This window comes from Acanthochromis polyacanthus, chromosome 12, assembly GCF_021347895.1.
Source record: "Acanthochromis polyacanthus isolate Apoly-LR-REF ecotype Palm Island chromosome 12, KAUST_Apoly_ChrSc, whole genome shotgun sequence".
NCBI lineage: Eukaryota > Metazoa > Chordata > Actinopteri > Pomacentridae > Acanthochromis > Acanthochromis polyacanthus.
This window is the reverse complement of record NC_067124.1, coordinates 26417380-26434397: the sequence shown is the minus strand read 5'-3', so window position 1 is coordinate 26434397 and position 17018 is coordinate 26417380. Positions and strand designations below refer to the sequence as shown.

The window sequence follows — 17018 nt, the reverse complement described above, 5'->3', positions numbered from 1 at the left end:
ATGCATGGAGGAATGGACTCTTTTTGCAGATGAGCCTCCATCACTCCCAGGTGGAAAGTAACTAAGTACATTTAGAAATGTATAATTTAGATTTTTCTGGAGTATTTCCATTTTGTGTATTTTTTTTAATATTTCCACTCATCACATTTTACTGACAACTTTCAGTTACATAAAAGAGGAATGATTTAACATAATGGATAATAGAACACATTTTTAAAAACATAATTAACCAACCAATTTAAACCAACTTGGCTTTTCTTTGAAATTACTATAACTCCACCTTACTCAGAAACAACAGTAAAATGCTGCATCGATGAAATAATATTTGCTTGGTAGTTAGTGCTGCTACCACACAGCTAGAAGATCCCTGGTTCATGTCCCGGCCTGGACTCTGGATCTTGCATGTTTTCCCTGTGCAGTATGGGGTTTATCCACGTTCTCCGGCTTCCTCCCACAGTCCAAAAACTTGCTGAGGTTAACTGATGATTGTAAACTGTGCGTAGGTATGAATGTGAGTGTGCTTGGTTGTCTGTCTCTATGTGTAGATGTATAAATAGTGTGTATCACTGAAATGTCACCAAATAAAATAGTTTGACATTCTTTATACAGATTATACTGACCAGTCTTTATTTGAATTAAAGTGCACAAGAAAGCTTATTTTCTGCATTGAACTCTTCAAACTGTCAAAATACATACAAAATTATATTCTTTGTTATTTATTTTGAAAATGATAGCACTATTTGAGAACTCATGTTGATACAGTGCATAAAAACGGGGAAAAAAACATTTGACCTGGGTCCCACGTTTGGTAAATCTGCAGTCAGACGTCGTGATATGTTGAATTAAGCCGAAAGTTGGGCCTCCTATCAGCTCATCGAAAGTGAAGTGAACAAGGAAATTGTGGCTTGGAGTCACTTGAAATAGTCAAACCACGGAGTCTGGTCCTGAGAACTTAAAGTGTCAGCCCTGAAAAACTAAAATAAAACAGAAAGATTCACAGGCACACAGAGGCTGGACCTCCACAGGTAAACAAGGAGAGTGGTGGACCGGAGTTATCTCTGGGTTTGTAGGCCAGTTCACTTTGATATGAGAAGCCTCATCTGGAACAATCGTGAATTTTACATTTTGATAATTTACTGACACAGAAAAAAAAAACATTTTGGTTTATATATAATAAATTGTGTTTGGAGATTCACAGTCACACAACATCAAAAGCAACACCTGAGAACCAAAGAGGTGTGTGGTTACAGAAGCTTTGTTTAAGTTCAAACAAAAGCATGTTTTTACCAAGTGCTTTGGTAGTTTTGTATGTTAACTACATATGTACTATGTAGACAGAGGATATGAACTGAGGTTAATTGCATTTCAGCATCCATAACGTATCACTGTGAAGTCAGCATTATGCAGATAAATCAGAGGTTTCTCCGTCCGTTTCCGTGACTTCTTTGTTTGAGTAGAGATGTTATTTCTTTTCTTGGTTATTTCTTTTCTTTATGAACCTAAAATAAAATGAAACCAAATGAAATTAGTTATTTATTAGCACTAAAGCAGGTAATTTTTAACCCAAGGATTTTTTTTTTTTTTTCACATTTCACTACTCAAATACATTGTGGATTAACTACTCAAGCAACCATAGATTTGCCGTGGTTTACCACTAGTAACTACAAAACAGGCTTTCAATAATGCATAGAAACTGAATTTTGGAAGTTTAATGTTTCAGAATGGCAACATGCATGTATTTCCACTTCACCTGCTGTCTGTTGTTTCGTAGTAGTCGTTCTCCTCCAGGAGCTCCTCAATTATTCCCTGAAACGGAGCATTTGAACAGGAAATCACTTTATTGACAGCAGAGAGAAATTCAGTATCATCATAAAGCGGAAGTTAAATAATATAATTTTAAAATACAACAGGATATTATGAGCTCAGCTGAGTATACGGTCTCTTGGCCGTAGCATAACTTTTAATGTACGAATATGAGAGTGGTATCGAACTTCTCAATTAAATCTCAGCAAAAAAATAATAATCCAATGAATAATGATAAAATTGACTGTGCACAATAAAAATAAAACTCCTCTGACAAACTGACCTGCATTTGCTGATATGTAACTCCATCTTTGAGATTCCCGTCACCTGTCAGAAGAAAATCTGAATAAGTTTCTTTATTTACTATCAAAATAAATCTGAATCAATTAATTCTGATGCAATCCAATCCAGCAACTCCACCATTTGTAAAGCTTCTATAGTTGATGTCATTTTTGGTTTTTGATATCAAAAAGGTGATGATTTTACTTTGTGTTTATTACTGAAGTCATAGTGAATGGTGCTAGTGCTAATATTTTGGATAAAATAGCTCTTTAGGTTTCTGCAGGAGCAGCTCTGCAGTGTTTTGTTCATCTATGTCTTTCGCTGGAAGTGAAGCTGTGGCAGCAGTAACTCTACCTGTGCTATCAGGGCTCTGATCTCCTGTGAAGTGTTGGACCTGCGGCCACCAGTCGGAACTGATCGAACCTAATTCCATGAGCTCTGTGGAGGCCTGGAGGAGCTGAGAGGGGAGAAGAGGAGAATTTACAGTTTGGTTATTTGCTACAAATAAAATGGTGGGAGTTGAGTAAGCAGCCAAACACTGTCCAGTTATAAGATAAGATAACCCTATGTTATTATCCGATTTATCTGACAAATCTGTTGTTGTTGTTTTTTTTACCAGCAATCTGGTTGGTATATAATTACAAAGGTCAGCTGGAGTTCAACAGGGACTCTGTTTTTCATGATAAAATAAACTTGCTATATGCAATCTAAGCAGTTAGAAATGACATCAAAGAGCCGAAACAGCCCAATTAATGTTATTTTTTTAAACTGCATTTGCATTATTTCCTGAGCAAACTCCTGTCACACATTCCTGAGCTTTTGTTTTTAAAACATCATGAGTTACTGCTTTTTATTTTCTTTAGTGATTACTAATTCAATATATTTGGGTTTCTATAATTTAACTGTTCAGCACAAGCAATTTTCTGACATTACTGTGGGTTTTAGGAAACGGTGAGTGGTATTTTTAAGTATGTTAAACAGCTGATACTATGCACAGCTTATACTAGATATTTTCAGTTTATTCAAGAGGAATAATAAAATATTAACAAAATATAACCTAACACCATTACACCTCAGACATGTACTAAATGTTGCTGATAACATATTTACATTCTGGGCACTGGGTGTTGAACAATGGTCGAAGTACATTTATTTTATACGATACTATGTGTAGTAGTTGAGTATTTCATATTTCTGCCACTTTAGATTTCCACTCAACTACATTTTAGAGGAAAATACTGTACTTTCTATTCTACTACATTCTGACAGTTTCACTTGCTTTTAAGAATAATGATACACTTTTACTTAAGTAGGACCTTTACTGCAGGACTTTTCATGTAATTGAGTAGTTTTGCATTGCTTTGTTGGTACTTTTACTTAAGTAAAGGGTCGAATACTTCTCCCACCACTGTTATTAGTTCATTGCTGATCTTCGCTCAGACATGATATTTTATTATTTATCTTAAACTAAAAAAAAATCTTGAACTCTTCAGGCCCTTTTATAAAGAAGAACACAAGTTTAAGTAACAGCTGAGCAATGCCGATAAAAATGTTCTGTAATCAAACCCACCGTCAATCGTCTTTATTACAAGAGGGAGAGATATTTACGATTAAATGTCAGTCCTCCAGTGAATTAAGAGCAATGCTATTATTGCATATGGGTCATTAAGACATGATTGTAAGTTAGCTCATCTGACCTTTTTATTTTCATTACTCATGTTAATGACAGCCAGAGCAGCAGAGACAGGTGAACTGAAAAATATGGAGTCATGAGTTAAAGCTCAGTCAGAAATAACACAGGAACAAGTTTTTGACCTGGTTTAGAGAAAGGTTTGAGTAACTGTGGCTCTGTGAGGAAACTCCTGAGGTGTGGCGTCCATGGGAACAAGCAGACTTGCTGCAGAATTGCAAGCGAGGTCTGGAAAATGCTTAGAGCTGCTTACATGGCTAGTGCTTGACATGTGTTCAGGCGGACAGTACATAGGGAATAAAAAACATTGCACGAAGCAGGCTTGTTCTCATAGACTTCCCACTGAGGAGCATGAGGTACCCTACAGAGAGAAACAATGCTGGCTTTGTGTAATGTTCTGATCCGCATGTAAAAGTGGTGATAACTGCAGCATGAAAGCATTCCTCTACTATGCTGCTTTCACAGAATCCAGCCAATGTTCCTGGTATTACCTCCATGCGTTTGCTGAGCTTACATAATAACAGTAGTAAACTATTCATCACTATTTGTATCAATATAGAAGAATACTGGAAATATTCAGGCACAACACAGGCCGCATGTTGTAGTTGGTAAATGGGAAGTATGTAGCTTTAAAGAAACACTAAAGCATTTTCTGACTGATTGCAGAATCATACACTGGAGAGTATCTGGTGGCACGTTGTAAAGAAAAACACTTGTAAAAGTTTTAGTAAAAGTATGGTAGCTTAAATAGAAGTGCTGTCTGATCTTCATCGTGTTTTCTCTGTGGAATGTCTTTTTGCATTTTCACTGAGTGCCCTTCAGAATTAGCATCTCAAACCTTGCTGAGCTCCACTTTCAGGTTGCATGGGTCGCTGCCAAAGTGGAAGAGGGACTTTTTAAATCTTTCAATGAGGCGTCTTTTGATGTTGTGGTGTGGAGCTGGTGGGAGCTGAAAACAAAAAGAAAATGAGTTTATACCAACACATTTACAGATAAATGTAACCACTGCTGTCAGATTAAAACACTTCCAGGGTCAGCTTTGCACGACGATAAAAAAAAAACAGATGGTGACTACGGCTAATCTCGAATGATAAGATTCAACAAACATTCTCATACTTGAGTAATGTAGATGATTTTGTGCAGCTGCACGAGGAGCCTCTGGATGGGATCATCAATCTGTCGTAGCTTCTTCTGGGAGACACAGATCCCTCCTGACACTGAGGCAAGAGCAAAAACACACACAAGCTCACTGATAGGACTAAATAAACAGCACACAGACATGTTATTGGAGGCTTTTAGAACATCCAAGTTGTAAAATTTCTGCTCATCGAGGTGTTTTGATGTAGTTGCCTCATATTCCACAGCGTTATCTATCCTATGTCATCTTATTAGGAGATTTAAAAACAACGAGTTGAGTATTGCCATTAGGCTGAAAAGTTACCTGGTCTTGGTTTCATCTTTGTAGCAGCAAAATCCCCACTGAGAAAAAGATAAGTGAGAAAGGCAGGTCAGCACATTTGTGTCTGGATAACTGCTCACCAACAAACATTTTTATATAAAGAAAACTGTTTGTTATTAAATTATTGGCCAAAGACTGTTTCTACATACTGTACGTAAGGACCGGATATAACTCCAAGTGTGAAGATGTATAAAGGCTCTTCAACTTACCTGTTCAGAACACGATCAGGTGTAACACAGGCGCTGGACTTTAAACCTTTAATCAAAGCACAAAAAGGAAACAAATGAAGTTTTGTTAGAATTGGAGAGCAAAATCCATCCATCCATCCATCCATCCTCTATACACCGCTTTATCCTCACTAGGGTCACGGGGGGTGCTGGAGCCTATCTCAGCTGACTCGGGTGAAGACAGGGGACACCCTGGACAGGTCGAGCAAAATCCACCACAACCAAATGTGAAAAACTGAAACCATACGCAAAAACAAAAATTGTTGTGTTTGTAGTTGCCGCCAAAACTAGACAAGTTGCAGTTTACAGCCATGTCTGCTCAGAACCATATAGGATAGATTGTGAAGACATTGTAGTGAGTTCAAGGAGATCAACAAGAAAAAACTGTCAGATCCCTTGTTTGTGTTTACATGCAGCTAAGCTGATTCTGACAGAACACAAAGCGTTGCCAGTACAATAGTCAGTACTTCAAATCTGGATGTTTCTGCAAAGAAGCTATAAATTGTAAAACATGGATGCATCGTGCACATTTTCAACCCATTAACACAGAAAATCAATACAATCACTTCAGTGGCAGGCACCCAAGATTTGAGTCACCAGTGTAGTTCAGTGTGTGGCTGCATATGTGAGCTATGGTCCCAATCTCATCCTCATTTCCTGAATTATGGTGAAAACAGTGTTTTTGCTGAACATTATGATGTCACTGGGAAGTTCACCTTTGACCTTTGGGATGTAAAATCACCTGACTTTGCAGAGGTCAAAAAGAGGGGCTAGAGCACATTGCTTCATTCACAGTCTTTTATCGGGGGAAAAACCTGTTTGGCCACTAAAAGACCTTTTTGCAATCTGAGAATTTGCTGGTCTCAAGCTGAGAAGCACCTACTCCAGCTGCATTTTGCCAGAAATACTTGTTTCACAAGCTTTATTATTTTATTCTTGTTGACATTTGTGTAAAACTTTGCCAAAATTTGCTTTAAATTCTTGAATTATGGCTAAAAAAGTGTTTTGTGACTATTTGATTGTAGTGACTATAGACTGCTAAATTCTGCTCTGTTCATCCCTGAGTCCAGGTGAATGTTTGTGCCAAATTTGAAGAAACAGGAGGCATGATAAAAGTGTCCGACTGCCAGCTCAAATCTCTGAATTCCTCCAGGGCAATCAATAATGATTCATCTTTAAGCAAAGCAAAAAATGCCAGTAAAGGTTTACATTTGCCTGAGCAACAATCAAAGAAAAACACTTCTGTGGAAAGTAAAAAAATTAGTATAAAGTTTGAACTAAACTGACTGTAGTATTTTCCTGTAGAGGCAGCAGTGCTGTTTTTGGCATTGGATGGTTCAGCATCCTCATCTGAGGCATCACCTAGAAACAGATTTACAACATGTTGTCATTTTGGTTTCAGTCTCTTACAGTCTGTGTTAACCCTGAGCAATATGAAACAGTCACCTTTACTTGTGCTCTGTTCGTTGTGGTTTAAACTGCAGCCAGTAGAAGAGCATGGAGCCTGAGATTCAGTCTTCACTAAGAGCCATTCCTGCAAAGTGTGCAACATTTGTTTTAAATACTCAGGAAGGTCATAGTGACCTTTAATACAACAATCACTTTACAAATTCTTCTCTTTGATTTTAAAAATCAGAATTTACCTGCGATGAGTTGGAGTGACTGTAGTCCATCCAGCTTTTGTGCTTTTCATGAAAGTACTTCTGTGCCCGTTTTCGGTCTCTCTCTGCTCTTCGTTCCAGTGCATTGTGGGAAGTGTAGAGTCCGTCCATCAGCCTCATCATGAGGTCAGAGATCCTGGAGCTGACGGCCACAATGTCTGGCCGCTGCTCTGCATCTGGACTCAAACACCTGACAGGATGAACCATGACAGAACAGAATATTGCATGAATTTGTTTCATGAGCATTTGAGAGTGTAGAAGAGAAAACAGCAGAAACATGCAACACAGTTATAGCTACATCACAGGTACAATGTATGCGCCAAAATCATGAGGCCATCAGTATGTGTATAGTAGCAGAGAGATCAATTATTCTCAACTCTATCAAATGAATCAGGCCAAACAGCCTTTTGAATGGCACCCTCTGCAGGTGAACTACACAGTAACATCATTGTCTCACCATCTGATCATTTCTGTGACTCTCTCTGAGAAAGCTCCCTCCTCAACTGGCTCATAGACGGCCTCGACAATCTACCAACACGGAAAAGAAGAAAAGATTAATAACTGAGGGCAGAAGAAAAACAAATGAAGTCAGGTGTAAAATGTGAATCTTGTGTGTGCTCTCGTTACCTTGCTGGCCAGAGACAGCATGTTACTGCTGTAGAACGGAGGCTGTAAAGTGGCCATCTGGTAGAGGATGCAGCCCAGAGCCCAGATGTCAGCTTTCTCTCCGTACGGCTCATTTTTCACCACCTCTGGACTGACAAAACACACAAACACACACGCAAATCTCTGAAAAATATAATGCGAGAGAACCATCATTTATATAACAAATGACTCAGCCATGAAATCAAACCTTAATGCCTTGAAGTATTCCAAGTTTTGACAGGGAAGAAGAGAGCATGAAATAAAGAAGACAAAACTATCTAATATGAATCTTGTGGTGTTATAGATGTGCAATGGGAATAGGTGGAGCACAGTTTAAACTCTAAAAGCAAGCATAAAGATGCCTTTAAGGATGTGAAAGCTGGATGAAATTATACATTTTTAGAAAGAGAGTCCCCAAAATGTGACTGTGAATAGCTTTTTGTCAGCATACACAGCTAGAACTATAAGCACTTCTTTGGCCTGCAGATTTGCAGAAAGTCCTGTATCAGTAAGTTACCAGGCCCCAATAACAGCGCTAAATTAACTCAAAAACACCTAATTATTCAGAGTTAACTTCCTCACCAGGAGTAAAGGATGGTGCCGACCACTGACGTAAGCTTGCTGTTCTCTTGTTTCTGCTTGGCAAGACCGAAGTCAGCTTTAGGTGGCGCAAAGACACAAGTTCAACTTTAACTGCAAAGCAAGTCAAGAAATGCAACATGACTGGATATGTAGAGTGGAAAACTGCAAATAGTTACTGACTGATGGTGACTTTGTCTTTCTCCCCCAGCATGATGTTGTTCGGTGTGAGGTCCCGGTGGACTATTCTCTTCTCTTTGTGCAGGTACCGCAATGCCAGACACATCTGAGGGAGAAGGTGAAGGGTTTAGTTCAGGCAACTGGACTTATTCTTGTGATCTTGAAGACATTTCGCCTCTCATCACAGAGGCTTCTTCAGTTCTAAAACTACTTTGGAGAGTCCCAGGTACTTAACCACTAGAGGTGTAGGCGGGTCTAAGGCTGATGGTATCTACTATCAGATGGTATCTATTATTGCTGATAGTCAAAGCTTGAAAATTTTGAACTTTCACTTATTTGCACTACAAAAGATAGTTATTCACAGCTTTTTTTTATATGGATTTAGATTATGTCTTAGAATAAATAGGTTATAGTTACAAAGTTGAGGTAAAGCAAACTGACAATCAACACTTTGTTGAACATCTGCTTTTTGTGACGTGGCACAAATGCAGCTGATCTCTTTTGTTCTAATTAAAACAACATTCATGTAATATCAGCTCATTGACAAGAAAATGTTTATTTCCTAAAGAGGACTGAGATCATGAGTTGTTACCTGTATGAATATATTCCAAATTCTGTCTTCAGTTAGCTGCTGCTGCTTCTCTTTCAGAGAGTTAAAATGTTCAGCCAGTGGCATGCCCTCAATCAGCTCCATCACTATGTACAGCTTGTCACCTGGAGTGGACAGTATGATCAGCGTCTCTGACTTTAAAGTTTTCTTGTGTTAATTAATCACAGTCTCTGTGAGCTTGAAGCAACAGTGCAGGTAATTGCCCTCACCTTCCAAAAATGTCTTGTAATATTTAACAATGTTTGGGTGAGTCATCTAGAAAGAAGGAAGAAGAAGTGACACATTAACTACACAACATGTGATCTTTCCTGTTCAAATTCCACACTATTAAAAGACTAAAACTGAGCTGTGTGCCTGTTCTTTGATGATCGTGAGCTCAGAGATGATTTTCTCCACATTGCTGTCTCTGGACTTCTTGTCTTTGCCAAACGCTGGGTTGTGTAGATTCACCTCCTTCAGAGCTAGAAGGTTCTGCCCACTCTGCTTTAGGACCTGTCATCAAGAGTTTATTTATTAAAATCAACAACACTTGATGTAAATCATCTGAAGCATTAAAAACAGACACAAACCAACACTGCTAAGTGCATATTCTGTCAGCTTTGATGTTCATTGTACCTTAAAGACACTTCCAAAGGCCCCGGTGCCCAGATGGTCCAGTATGGAGTAACCGTTGATCACTCTGAGAGGAGGTCGGTTCTGGTCCACAACCTCGATGCTCTCTCTCAGACTGTCAAGCTCTTCTTCCTGCATTTAAGACACACAGATCTCCATCAAGAATCTTTCCTGTCAGTTGAGTGAATTTATTTGATTTTACAGCCCAAAACCGGCTGAGCAAACACACAAACCCATTTAGAAGCTGTTTTCTTACAGTGTAGAGTGAGACTTTGGTTTGCAGGCCCTCGTAGGCTGTGAGGTCCCGCACATAATGTCCAACATCAATAAACAACTCAAAGAGGTCTGTGGGAAAGAGTCTGAAATGGATAAAAGATTACAAAAAAGCAGCAGAGAACATTTAGTAAAATTTCTTTCATTGGCAGATATCCAACAACAGTCAATTTTAATGGATTTTTATATGTGCATTGAACTAGAGATTAGTTTTTTTTTTTTTTTTACTTTTTACTGGTGTTTCATCACCTCTTAAACAGATGTCTGTTTCTTTCCACACTAAAGAGAAATCGAAGCGTCCGGAATGCATAGCACTGCCAGTATGCAAAGAGATTAAGCAATGTATTATTTTCTGATAGTTTCTGATACTTTCATTTGCACTGAAATGTGATTTAATACATATATAAAGCCATGTACCTGTAAAGAATTGATCTTTGGTCCAGAGTTGTGTGGTAAAATCAACTTTGTGATTATGTAGATGCCATTTTCCTATGAAAAGCATAATCAGCTGTTGGAATGTAATAAAAGGTTGTAAAGATCCTAATATGAATTCAGTGAGGAGTTTTCTTTACCTGTACAATGTGGTGAGCAGATGTGTCATCCAGACTCATCTCCGTCAGAGCTGTGCAGCAGGCTAGAAGAGGGATTAGAGGGGTTGTTATTTAATTTAATAACTCATGCATGCAGTCCTACAGTCTCAGACAGTCTGAACAACAGCTGTGAATATTTATAACTCCCTGTCACAACCACAGAACAAAACAACGGCAAACACTGATGCCGTTGACATGTAAAATTGAGGGTTTTTCTGTGGATACTGCTTGAAACAGCAATGCTAAACAGCAGAGCATGTGTATTTTCAAACCAAAATGAGCTTTACTTCATACCTGTGTCATCGGACATTCAGAAAGAGGAAATTTACAACCACTTCCCCTAAAATTATACTGTGGATACTGTGGAGTCTCGGTGGTCTTGATTCTCTCAATTCAGGAACAAATAGTTTACATTCTCAGCTACTGATAACACTCCTCTGGGGGGAGAAAAAAATCTTTACTGTGCAGCAGCAAGCACAAGTAAACATTTACTGTCCTTTTCATCATTTTACATAAGTACAAGTACAAAATTTTAGTGGGTGATTTGAGACTTGAGAGGATCGCTAAAGAAAAGGCATTATTTCACGTGAAATGTGTGATACGCTGGATGGATATTCCCTGACCTGACCGCAGGGCCATAGTGTTGTCTGCTTCCTCCTGTGGACTGAGCTGTTCTGTCATGTGCTCTTTCTGGATGCGACCAGCTGCGTTGGCACTGGAGAGCGTCTCGATGGACGAGCGGTCAGAGACATACTGCCTGTCGCTGAGAGAGTTATTTTGTACATGTATTACACTGTGATAAATATTGCAATAATAGCATGGCTGCATCACTTGTTTTGGGCCTCAGAATGAAGCTTTGAAATGCTGGTCACTCCACTGTACTTCCTGTTGAAGGATTAAGTGGAGGACAAGCAAAAATCACAGCAGCTACACTGCTATCACCTCCTAACAAATTTCTTATGGGTATTTGGTGCCATGCGGTAGAATAAATTTGACAAATTCTGTTTTTTCATAAAGAAACTTTCAAGAGACATAGCTTAAAGCTTTTAATGGATGAAATTCCAAAATCACTGAATCCTCCCATTTCCACAGTGCAACTAACAGCACATCTCAGTTAGATCTTCAATGCATGATAAGCATCCATGTCTTTCAAATTCTGTGCTTCGTTTTGCCATGTGGCCATTCTGCTTTGTGATATCAGAGTCTCATATGTACTGCATTACAAAAAATGTGTGGACAGAAAAGCATCTGCTGAAGTGACGAGAATATTCAGGAAAAGAGAAGTACAAACACATTTTACATATGTGTTTAAAGGCTGTTCTGTCTTTGAGTGTAGCTGTGGAAAATACAGCAGACCTAGTATGATGTAATATAAATATCACAAACTTGGTCAGTGTGTCACAAACCTGTTGAGCAGTCGGAGGAGCTGCTGCACCCCACCCCAGCTCCGGATCTCTGCCCTGGTGTCGGGATCCTCGCAGAGCTGGACCAGGACCCAGGAGACACTCCAAAGCAGCTTCAGGTGTTGACTGTGCAGCAGGCTCAGCAGCACTGGAACACCCTCCAGCTCTCTCACCTGGTCCCTCACATGCTGCACCGGGGACAGCAGCCTCAGCAGCTCAGCACTCATCCTGGTGGAAACATGAAGTTTATCCTGAATTATCCGACATGTGTGGGGAATACAGAATATGCAGTGTTTTCTTTGCTGTATTTCAATGAATAAAGGGTGAGTGCAAATTATCACGACAACTGAAAAAAACATTTTATCTTAAAGTTCTGAAAACTTCATCAAAGAAATAACTTCTAACCTCTTTGACAGCAGGTCATATTCCTGGAGTATTACAAGGAGACTCTCCACTATTGGCAACTCCCCAATCTCCTTCTTGCATTCTGAGCTGCAGGAAGAAAAAAACCCTCCTGCAACAGATAAAATGGTTTATGCCTTCAATGTCTTAGGCAGAATATTTACTTACCTGTCAGCCAAGGTGCTGAGTGCCAGCAGGGCTCCCAGCAGCACACTGCTGTCTGTTGTGGAGAGGAGCTTCACCAAGGTCTAGAAAAGTTAGAATTGGAATTTGTTTTCCACAAAACATAATGAAAAAGTGATACTAAATATATTTCATGAATCGCAACTACAAGTATGAAGCCAAAAATGTAACATTTGTCTTGTGGGTAGCCCTACAAGAGATTTAATTAAATCTAAATGTTGGATCCCTGACGAAAATGAATATCAGTGATAAATCTTAAATAATAATTGCAGTGTGATTATCTGTTTTCAAAAATAAACTTCATATTTTGACCTGAGAGAGCACTGAGTCAGATGAGTTCACGAACGGTCTGCAACAAAAGGATTTCACTGTCTATGGAGCATTAAAGTTCTCAGTGAATTGCTTAGATTTTGATGTTTTTTGTAGGCTTGGTGAAACTGGTCAAAGGATCTAGAAAAGCATTAACGTCAAAATTCAGCTATTAATGTTAGAAAAATTCAGTTTGGGAAAAAAAAATCTTACACGCAGACTAGCAAACTGTTGGATCTTGTTATTATCAAGGAAAAATAAAAACCAAATGGTAATACTAACTTCCAGTCATAGCTTGACACTTTCAAACATAGCACAGATAAACTTATCACAACTTATCACTTACTCTATGAGCGCCACTCTTGATGACCCACACCCTTTGATTTTCAGCGGCAGACAGCTTCTGAAACATGTCTGTTAAACAATCAGTAAATCCACCATTGATAAGGACAGTCACAGCCTATATTATCAGTGTTGCTCTGTGATACTGCCTTTGTATTACTCACAGGTCAATGCGACCAGCTTCTGCGAGGCAAATGCCTTCTCTTCACATGACATATACATGGCAGTGACAGACTCCATATACTGAAAGACAAAAAGTGCAGGGATAAAGACAACATGAGATGTATCTGTGCACATCAAGAACCACAGAAGGTTGAGAGATGTTAGATAGATCTCAGAGTGTTTACCTTCGCAAGTAAATTGATGCCTTGGAGTTCATGGAGGATTTTCTAAAAGAAAAGGCATACATACATAAAGATTGTACAAGTAACGCTAAAAAAATATCTATTTTTTTCTCAAGTTGTACCTGAGATGTTCTGAATCTAAATCTGAAAATACATTTTTTCTCAAATTGTACCTGATGATGGGGATCTCGGATCAGTAATCGTAGGCAGATGAGAACTCTAAGAACTGACTCCGGTGGTGCATGGTCAATCCAGTCACTATTGAGAGAGAACATATTATCATTAACGTCAGCCATGTAGGTGACAAAGGAGGAAATGCTGAAATACAATACTAAGATATTCTACCTGCAGAGTCGGTTGTTGACCAAAGATGTAAGGATGTCAGAGAACAGTTTACACAGTGGATGACTACTGAAACATCTTTGGTCTCTGTATGTTATGCTGGGAAATAAACATATTTAGGTCCAAACAAATATAGACTTTATTAGATTCTTGATAGAATGCAAACTTTTTATTTTTGGTAAACAGATATGAGTTTGTAGTGGTTGAATCAATGACTGGACAGGGACTTTAAAAATAATGTTTTGTCTCCAAAATCACCCCTCAAGAAAATCAAAACCCAAAAAAAAGCAGCACAAGTTATTTGTAACAAGTAACAAGTCATTAAATTATGTGCACAGGAGATCAATTGTTACATTTTTAAACAGGCATGTTATTCTCATTTAATGCATGGTATCAAATGTATGTTTTAGTACCATGCAAAAAGTGCCAACTGCAATGAAAACCATCAAGAGCAAAAAGCCAATATTCAAAGCTCAGATTCATAATATTGCTTGCTTATTTTCTAATTTGTTACTGAATTAAATCTCATTATTATTGCCAGTTGTACAGTGTTTCAGCAACTTCACAAACTTCTTTTACATTTGCTTGTGTTCAAACAACATTTAATGCCTAAAACTAAGCTCAGATTTTTGGCTTCCTTTGTTAAATTTAATAATACTTATGTATTATTCATATTTCTCAAAGCAAGGTGCAGAAAAAAGGGACTGCTGTTGAATCTACCTGATAATGGGGTGCCCAGCCAGTAAACAGCGTAGGAAATGTGGAAAAATAATGAGGTAAATATTGGACAAAAGTGGAAATGAGAGATTTTATGAACATGTCAACTTTACTAGTTTAAGAAATGCTTCAATGCAGCTGCACTTGTACATGTATTTCAGGTAAATTAATATTTTAAGATGATAAATTCCGTGTGGAGGTAAACCTGAATTTTTCCAGTTCAGAGTTTTCACTGCTGAGGTCGCTCTCACTCCTGTGAGGTCTGTTGGTGTCTTTTGGAGGATTCATGGATCTCCTGGCTCCACCGCTGCATGCTTTACTGTGACTCAGCGCTGCCACCTGCAACACAGGGAGTCTCACACTACAGTATATACACAGACCTGAAGAAATGTGAGCCGGTTTGTATGTTATCAAAATGTCTAGACACACTGCCTCTATGTGACGTCATGTACTGTTGCTCACCTCTTGTCTGGGGCGGCTTTTGGCAAGCAGGGACTGGAGCCTTCTGAGATCATGAGAAGCTCTAAAAAACAGGTTTATCTGGTGATTTGTTTTTGTCAGGTCAGACAAGTGAATATTACATTGTGTGTCAGACCACCGAATAACTGCTTACTTGGATTTTAAGAGTATTTTTTCTCCTTGTCTTGCTTTTTTAACTGTGTTGTACATTTTCAGTATTGCACTCTGTTTCCATGAGGAATCTGTGAGACATTTTTGGACATATGCAAATTTAACCAGCCATAGTCAACCATTTAAACGTTCAACAGCAGTCACTCTTCTGATTAGCTTCACAGATAGCAGGGCTAGCAAAAAGAAGCCGAATTGAGCCATTTAGCTGCCATATGAATTAAAAAGCACAAGTTTAGTCTCTTACCCTTCTTCCAGCATCGCAAACTAACAGTAGACAGTTGATTTGTAATGGTTTACACAAATGTTGTCTCATTAAATGTCTCTAGTCGAGGTAATAAGTGACACAGTTTCAACTGTCACAACAGCAGACGCCCCAACATTAGCAAATAAGAAAAAACTATGCTAATTTACCTGAATTTTTAACCAATCCAAGAAAGCAGTATTAGACAGTCTTGGTTGCTATGGATACAACAGACGCTCCTCGTATTCAGTCCCCTTTGTTGACTATAATTAGTTGAGCGACTTGACACAGACAAATAAAACACACGTACATATTGCAAATTACCTGCCAATAATACTGTAAAACAGGAACGCATCAGCGACTTTGTTAACATGAAGAATTTAATCCATTGTACGTGAAAAGTCACTTATTAGTATTTAATTAACATGTGTGGAAAACTAAATTAGTTGTGCATGTTCAAAGAGGAAACTGTTCCGATTTTAAAGACGGAAAAATGAGTGAAAAATAATTTCTTCTTGTTTTAACGGTTATTTTAGTTTATCGCGAGATCAGAATAGGAATTAAAAGAATTCTAAGCTATCGCGAGACTACAATGTTCCTCCCTGTCTGATTCACGTACATCTTACGTTTGTCTTTCAGCGTATCGTCACAGAGCTCGGGAGGCGTTGCGGCTTTCATTGTGCGTAGCTCAAGCAAAAGTAGTGAGAAGGGGAATGTCGGCTTGTGAATGATCGGTTTTTGAGGCGGCAGGGAGCGTCAACGTTATGGGTGAGACCACTAGAGTCAGCTACTGTCACGGCTTATTCAGAAAAGCTTTGTGTAAACTGCAGCTGTGATGATTTAACTTTACATTGGATTCATTGTTTAAACAATTTGCCTTTGCCGCTATTTAGCTTCTGCAGTTGTCTGAGCAACCAACGCCCAGTCGTCCGCCTCCAGTTAGATGGCTTGCTAGCTAGCTAGCTAGCTAGCTGCTTGTCAGCGTCGGTTCGCTAGCAGGCTGCATAACCTAACGGGAGTGTCATTTCCTGTCTTTAGCTCTTTAGCAAAGTATTTCATTTTTTTTGTTTAATCGGCTAACATTAAAAGTCAGGTTAACCTCCAGTTACAGTTCCAGATAGCTGTTTTAAAAATTTCTCTACGAATAGTTCCAATTTGATTAACAAGCTCACTTAGTGCCGTATAGAGGATTAAACAGCTCACGTTAATGCTAACTTTTATGCAGTGAACACAAGAGAAACGACCAGAAACGTTATTGAATGCTATTGTTGGTTTCTATTTAGGCTTTTGTAAACGTGAGAAAACATTAAATAGTCCCGCGTTACTCCAAATACCCGAAGCGTTACGTTTGACTGTGAGAACATTTGCACAACGACCCAGTATCGTTCGTGTACCAGAAATAGGTGCTGCATCAGTGTGTGGGATCAATAATTTGATTAAACTGCCATGATTAGAAGCATCTAGGTTTTGCAATCAACGCCAGACCTAGAAGAT

At 38.7% G+C, this 17018-nt stretch overlaps 1 protein-coding gene across 4 annotated transcripts; it reads right to left on the bottom strand.

Annotated features, from left to right (window-relative positions):
• Positions 1–600: 600 nt before the first annotated feature.
• Positions 601–15668, bottom strand: nek10 (NIMA-related kinase 10). Of its 4 annotated transcripts, none has more exons than XM_051957188.1 (36): positions 15528–15668; positions 15267–15354; positions 15116–15176; positions 14859–14992; positions 13940–14035; positions 13768–13852; positions 13598–13639; positions 13415–13493; positions 13255–13322; positions 12585–12664; positions 12420–12506; positions 12018–12242; positions 11235–11374; positions 10594–10655; positions 10439–10510; positions 10271–10335; positions 10005–10107; positions 9752–9880; positions 9491–9628; positions 9346–9391; positions 9119–9240; positions 8530–8632; positions 8350–8425; positions 7750–7879; positions 7580–7650; positions 7105–7312; positions 6908–6995; positions 6749–6823; positions 5444–5489; positions 5217–5254; positions 4892–4992; positions 4614–4724; positions 2440–2542; positions 2087–2130; positions 1751–1806; positions 601–1499 (listed from the first exon to the last, which is right to left on the bottom strand). In XM_051957188.1, exons 2-36 carry the CDS (start codon positions 15320–15322, stop codon positions 1463–1465), a joined length of 3177 nt encoding a protein of 1058 aa, XP_051813148.1. In that variant the 5' UTR covers positions 15323–15354; positions 15528–15668; the 3' UTR covers positions 601–1462. The 4 variants fall into 4 exon arrangements, 3 of the variants coding, with proteins under 3 accessions (XP_051813148.1, XP_051813149.1, XP_051813150.1); XR_007945554.1 differs by having other exon boundaries at positions 1467–1499; positions 1751–1835; XM_051957189.1 differs by lacking the exon at positions 13940–14035.
• Positions 15669–17018: the final 1350 nt, after the last annotated feature.

What these genes read in the sequence shown, in the direction of transcription:
- nek10 (XM_051957188.1), bottom strand. Translation starts at nt 15,322, where the DNA reads ATGTACAACACAGTTAAAAAAGCAAGACAAGGAGAAAAAATACTCTTA. An exon ending in GTCACTCCAACTCATCGCAG is followed by an intron (nt 6,996 to 7,104) that starts GTAAATTCTGAT and finishes CACACTTTGCAG; the next exon opens with GAATGGCTCTTAGTGAAGAC. An exon ending in CCTGATCGTGTTCTGAACAG is followed by an intron (nt 5,255 to 5,443) that starts GTAAGTTGAAGA and finishes TCTTTTTCTCAG; the next exon opens with TGGGGATTTTGCTGCTACAA.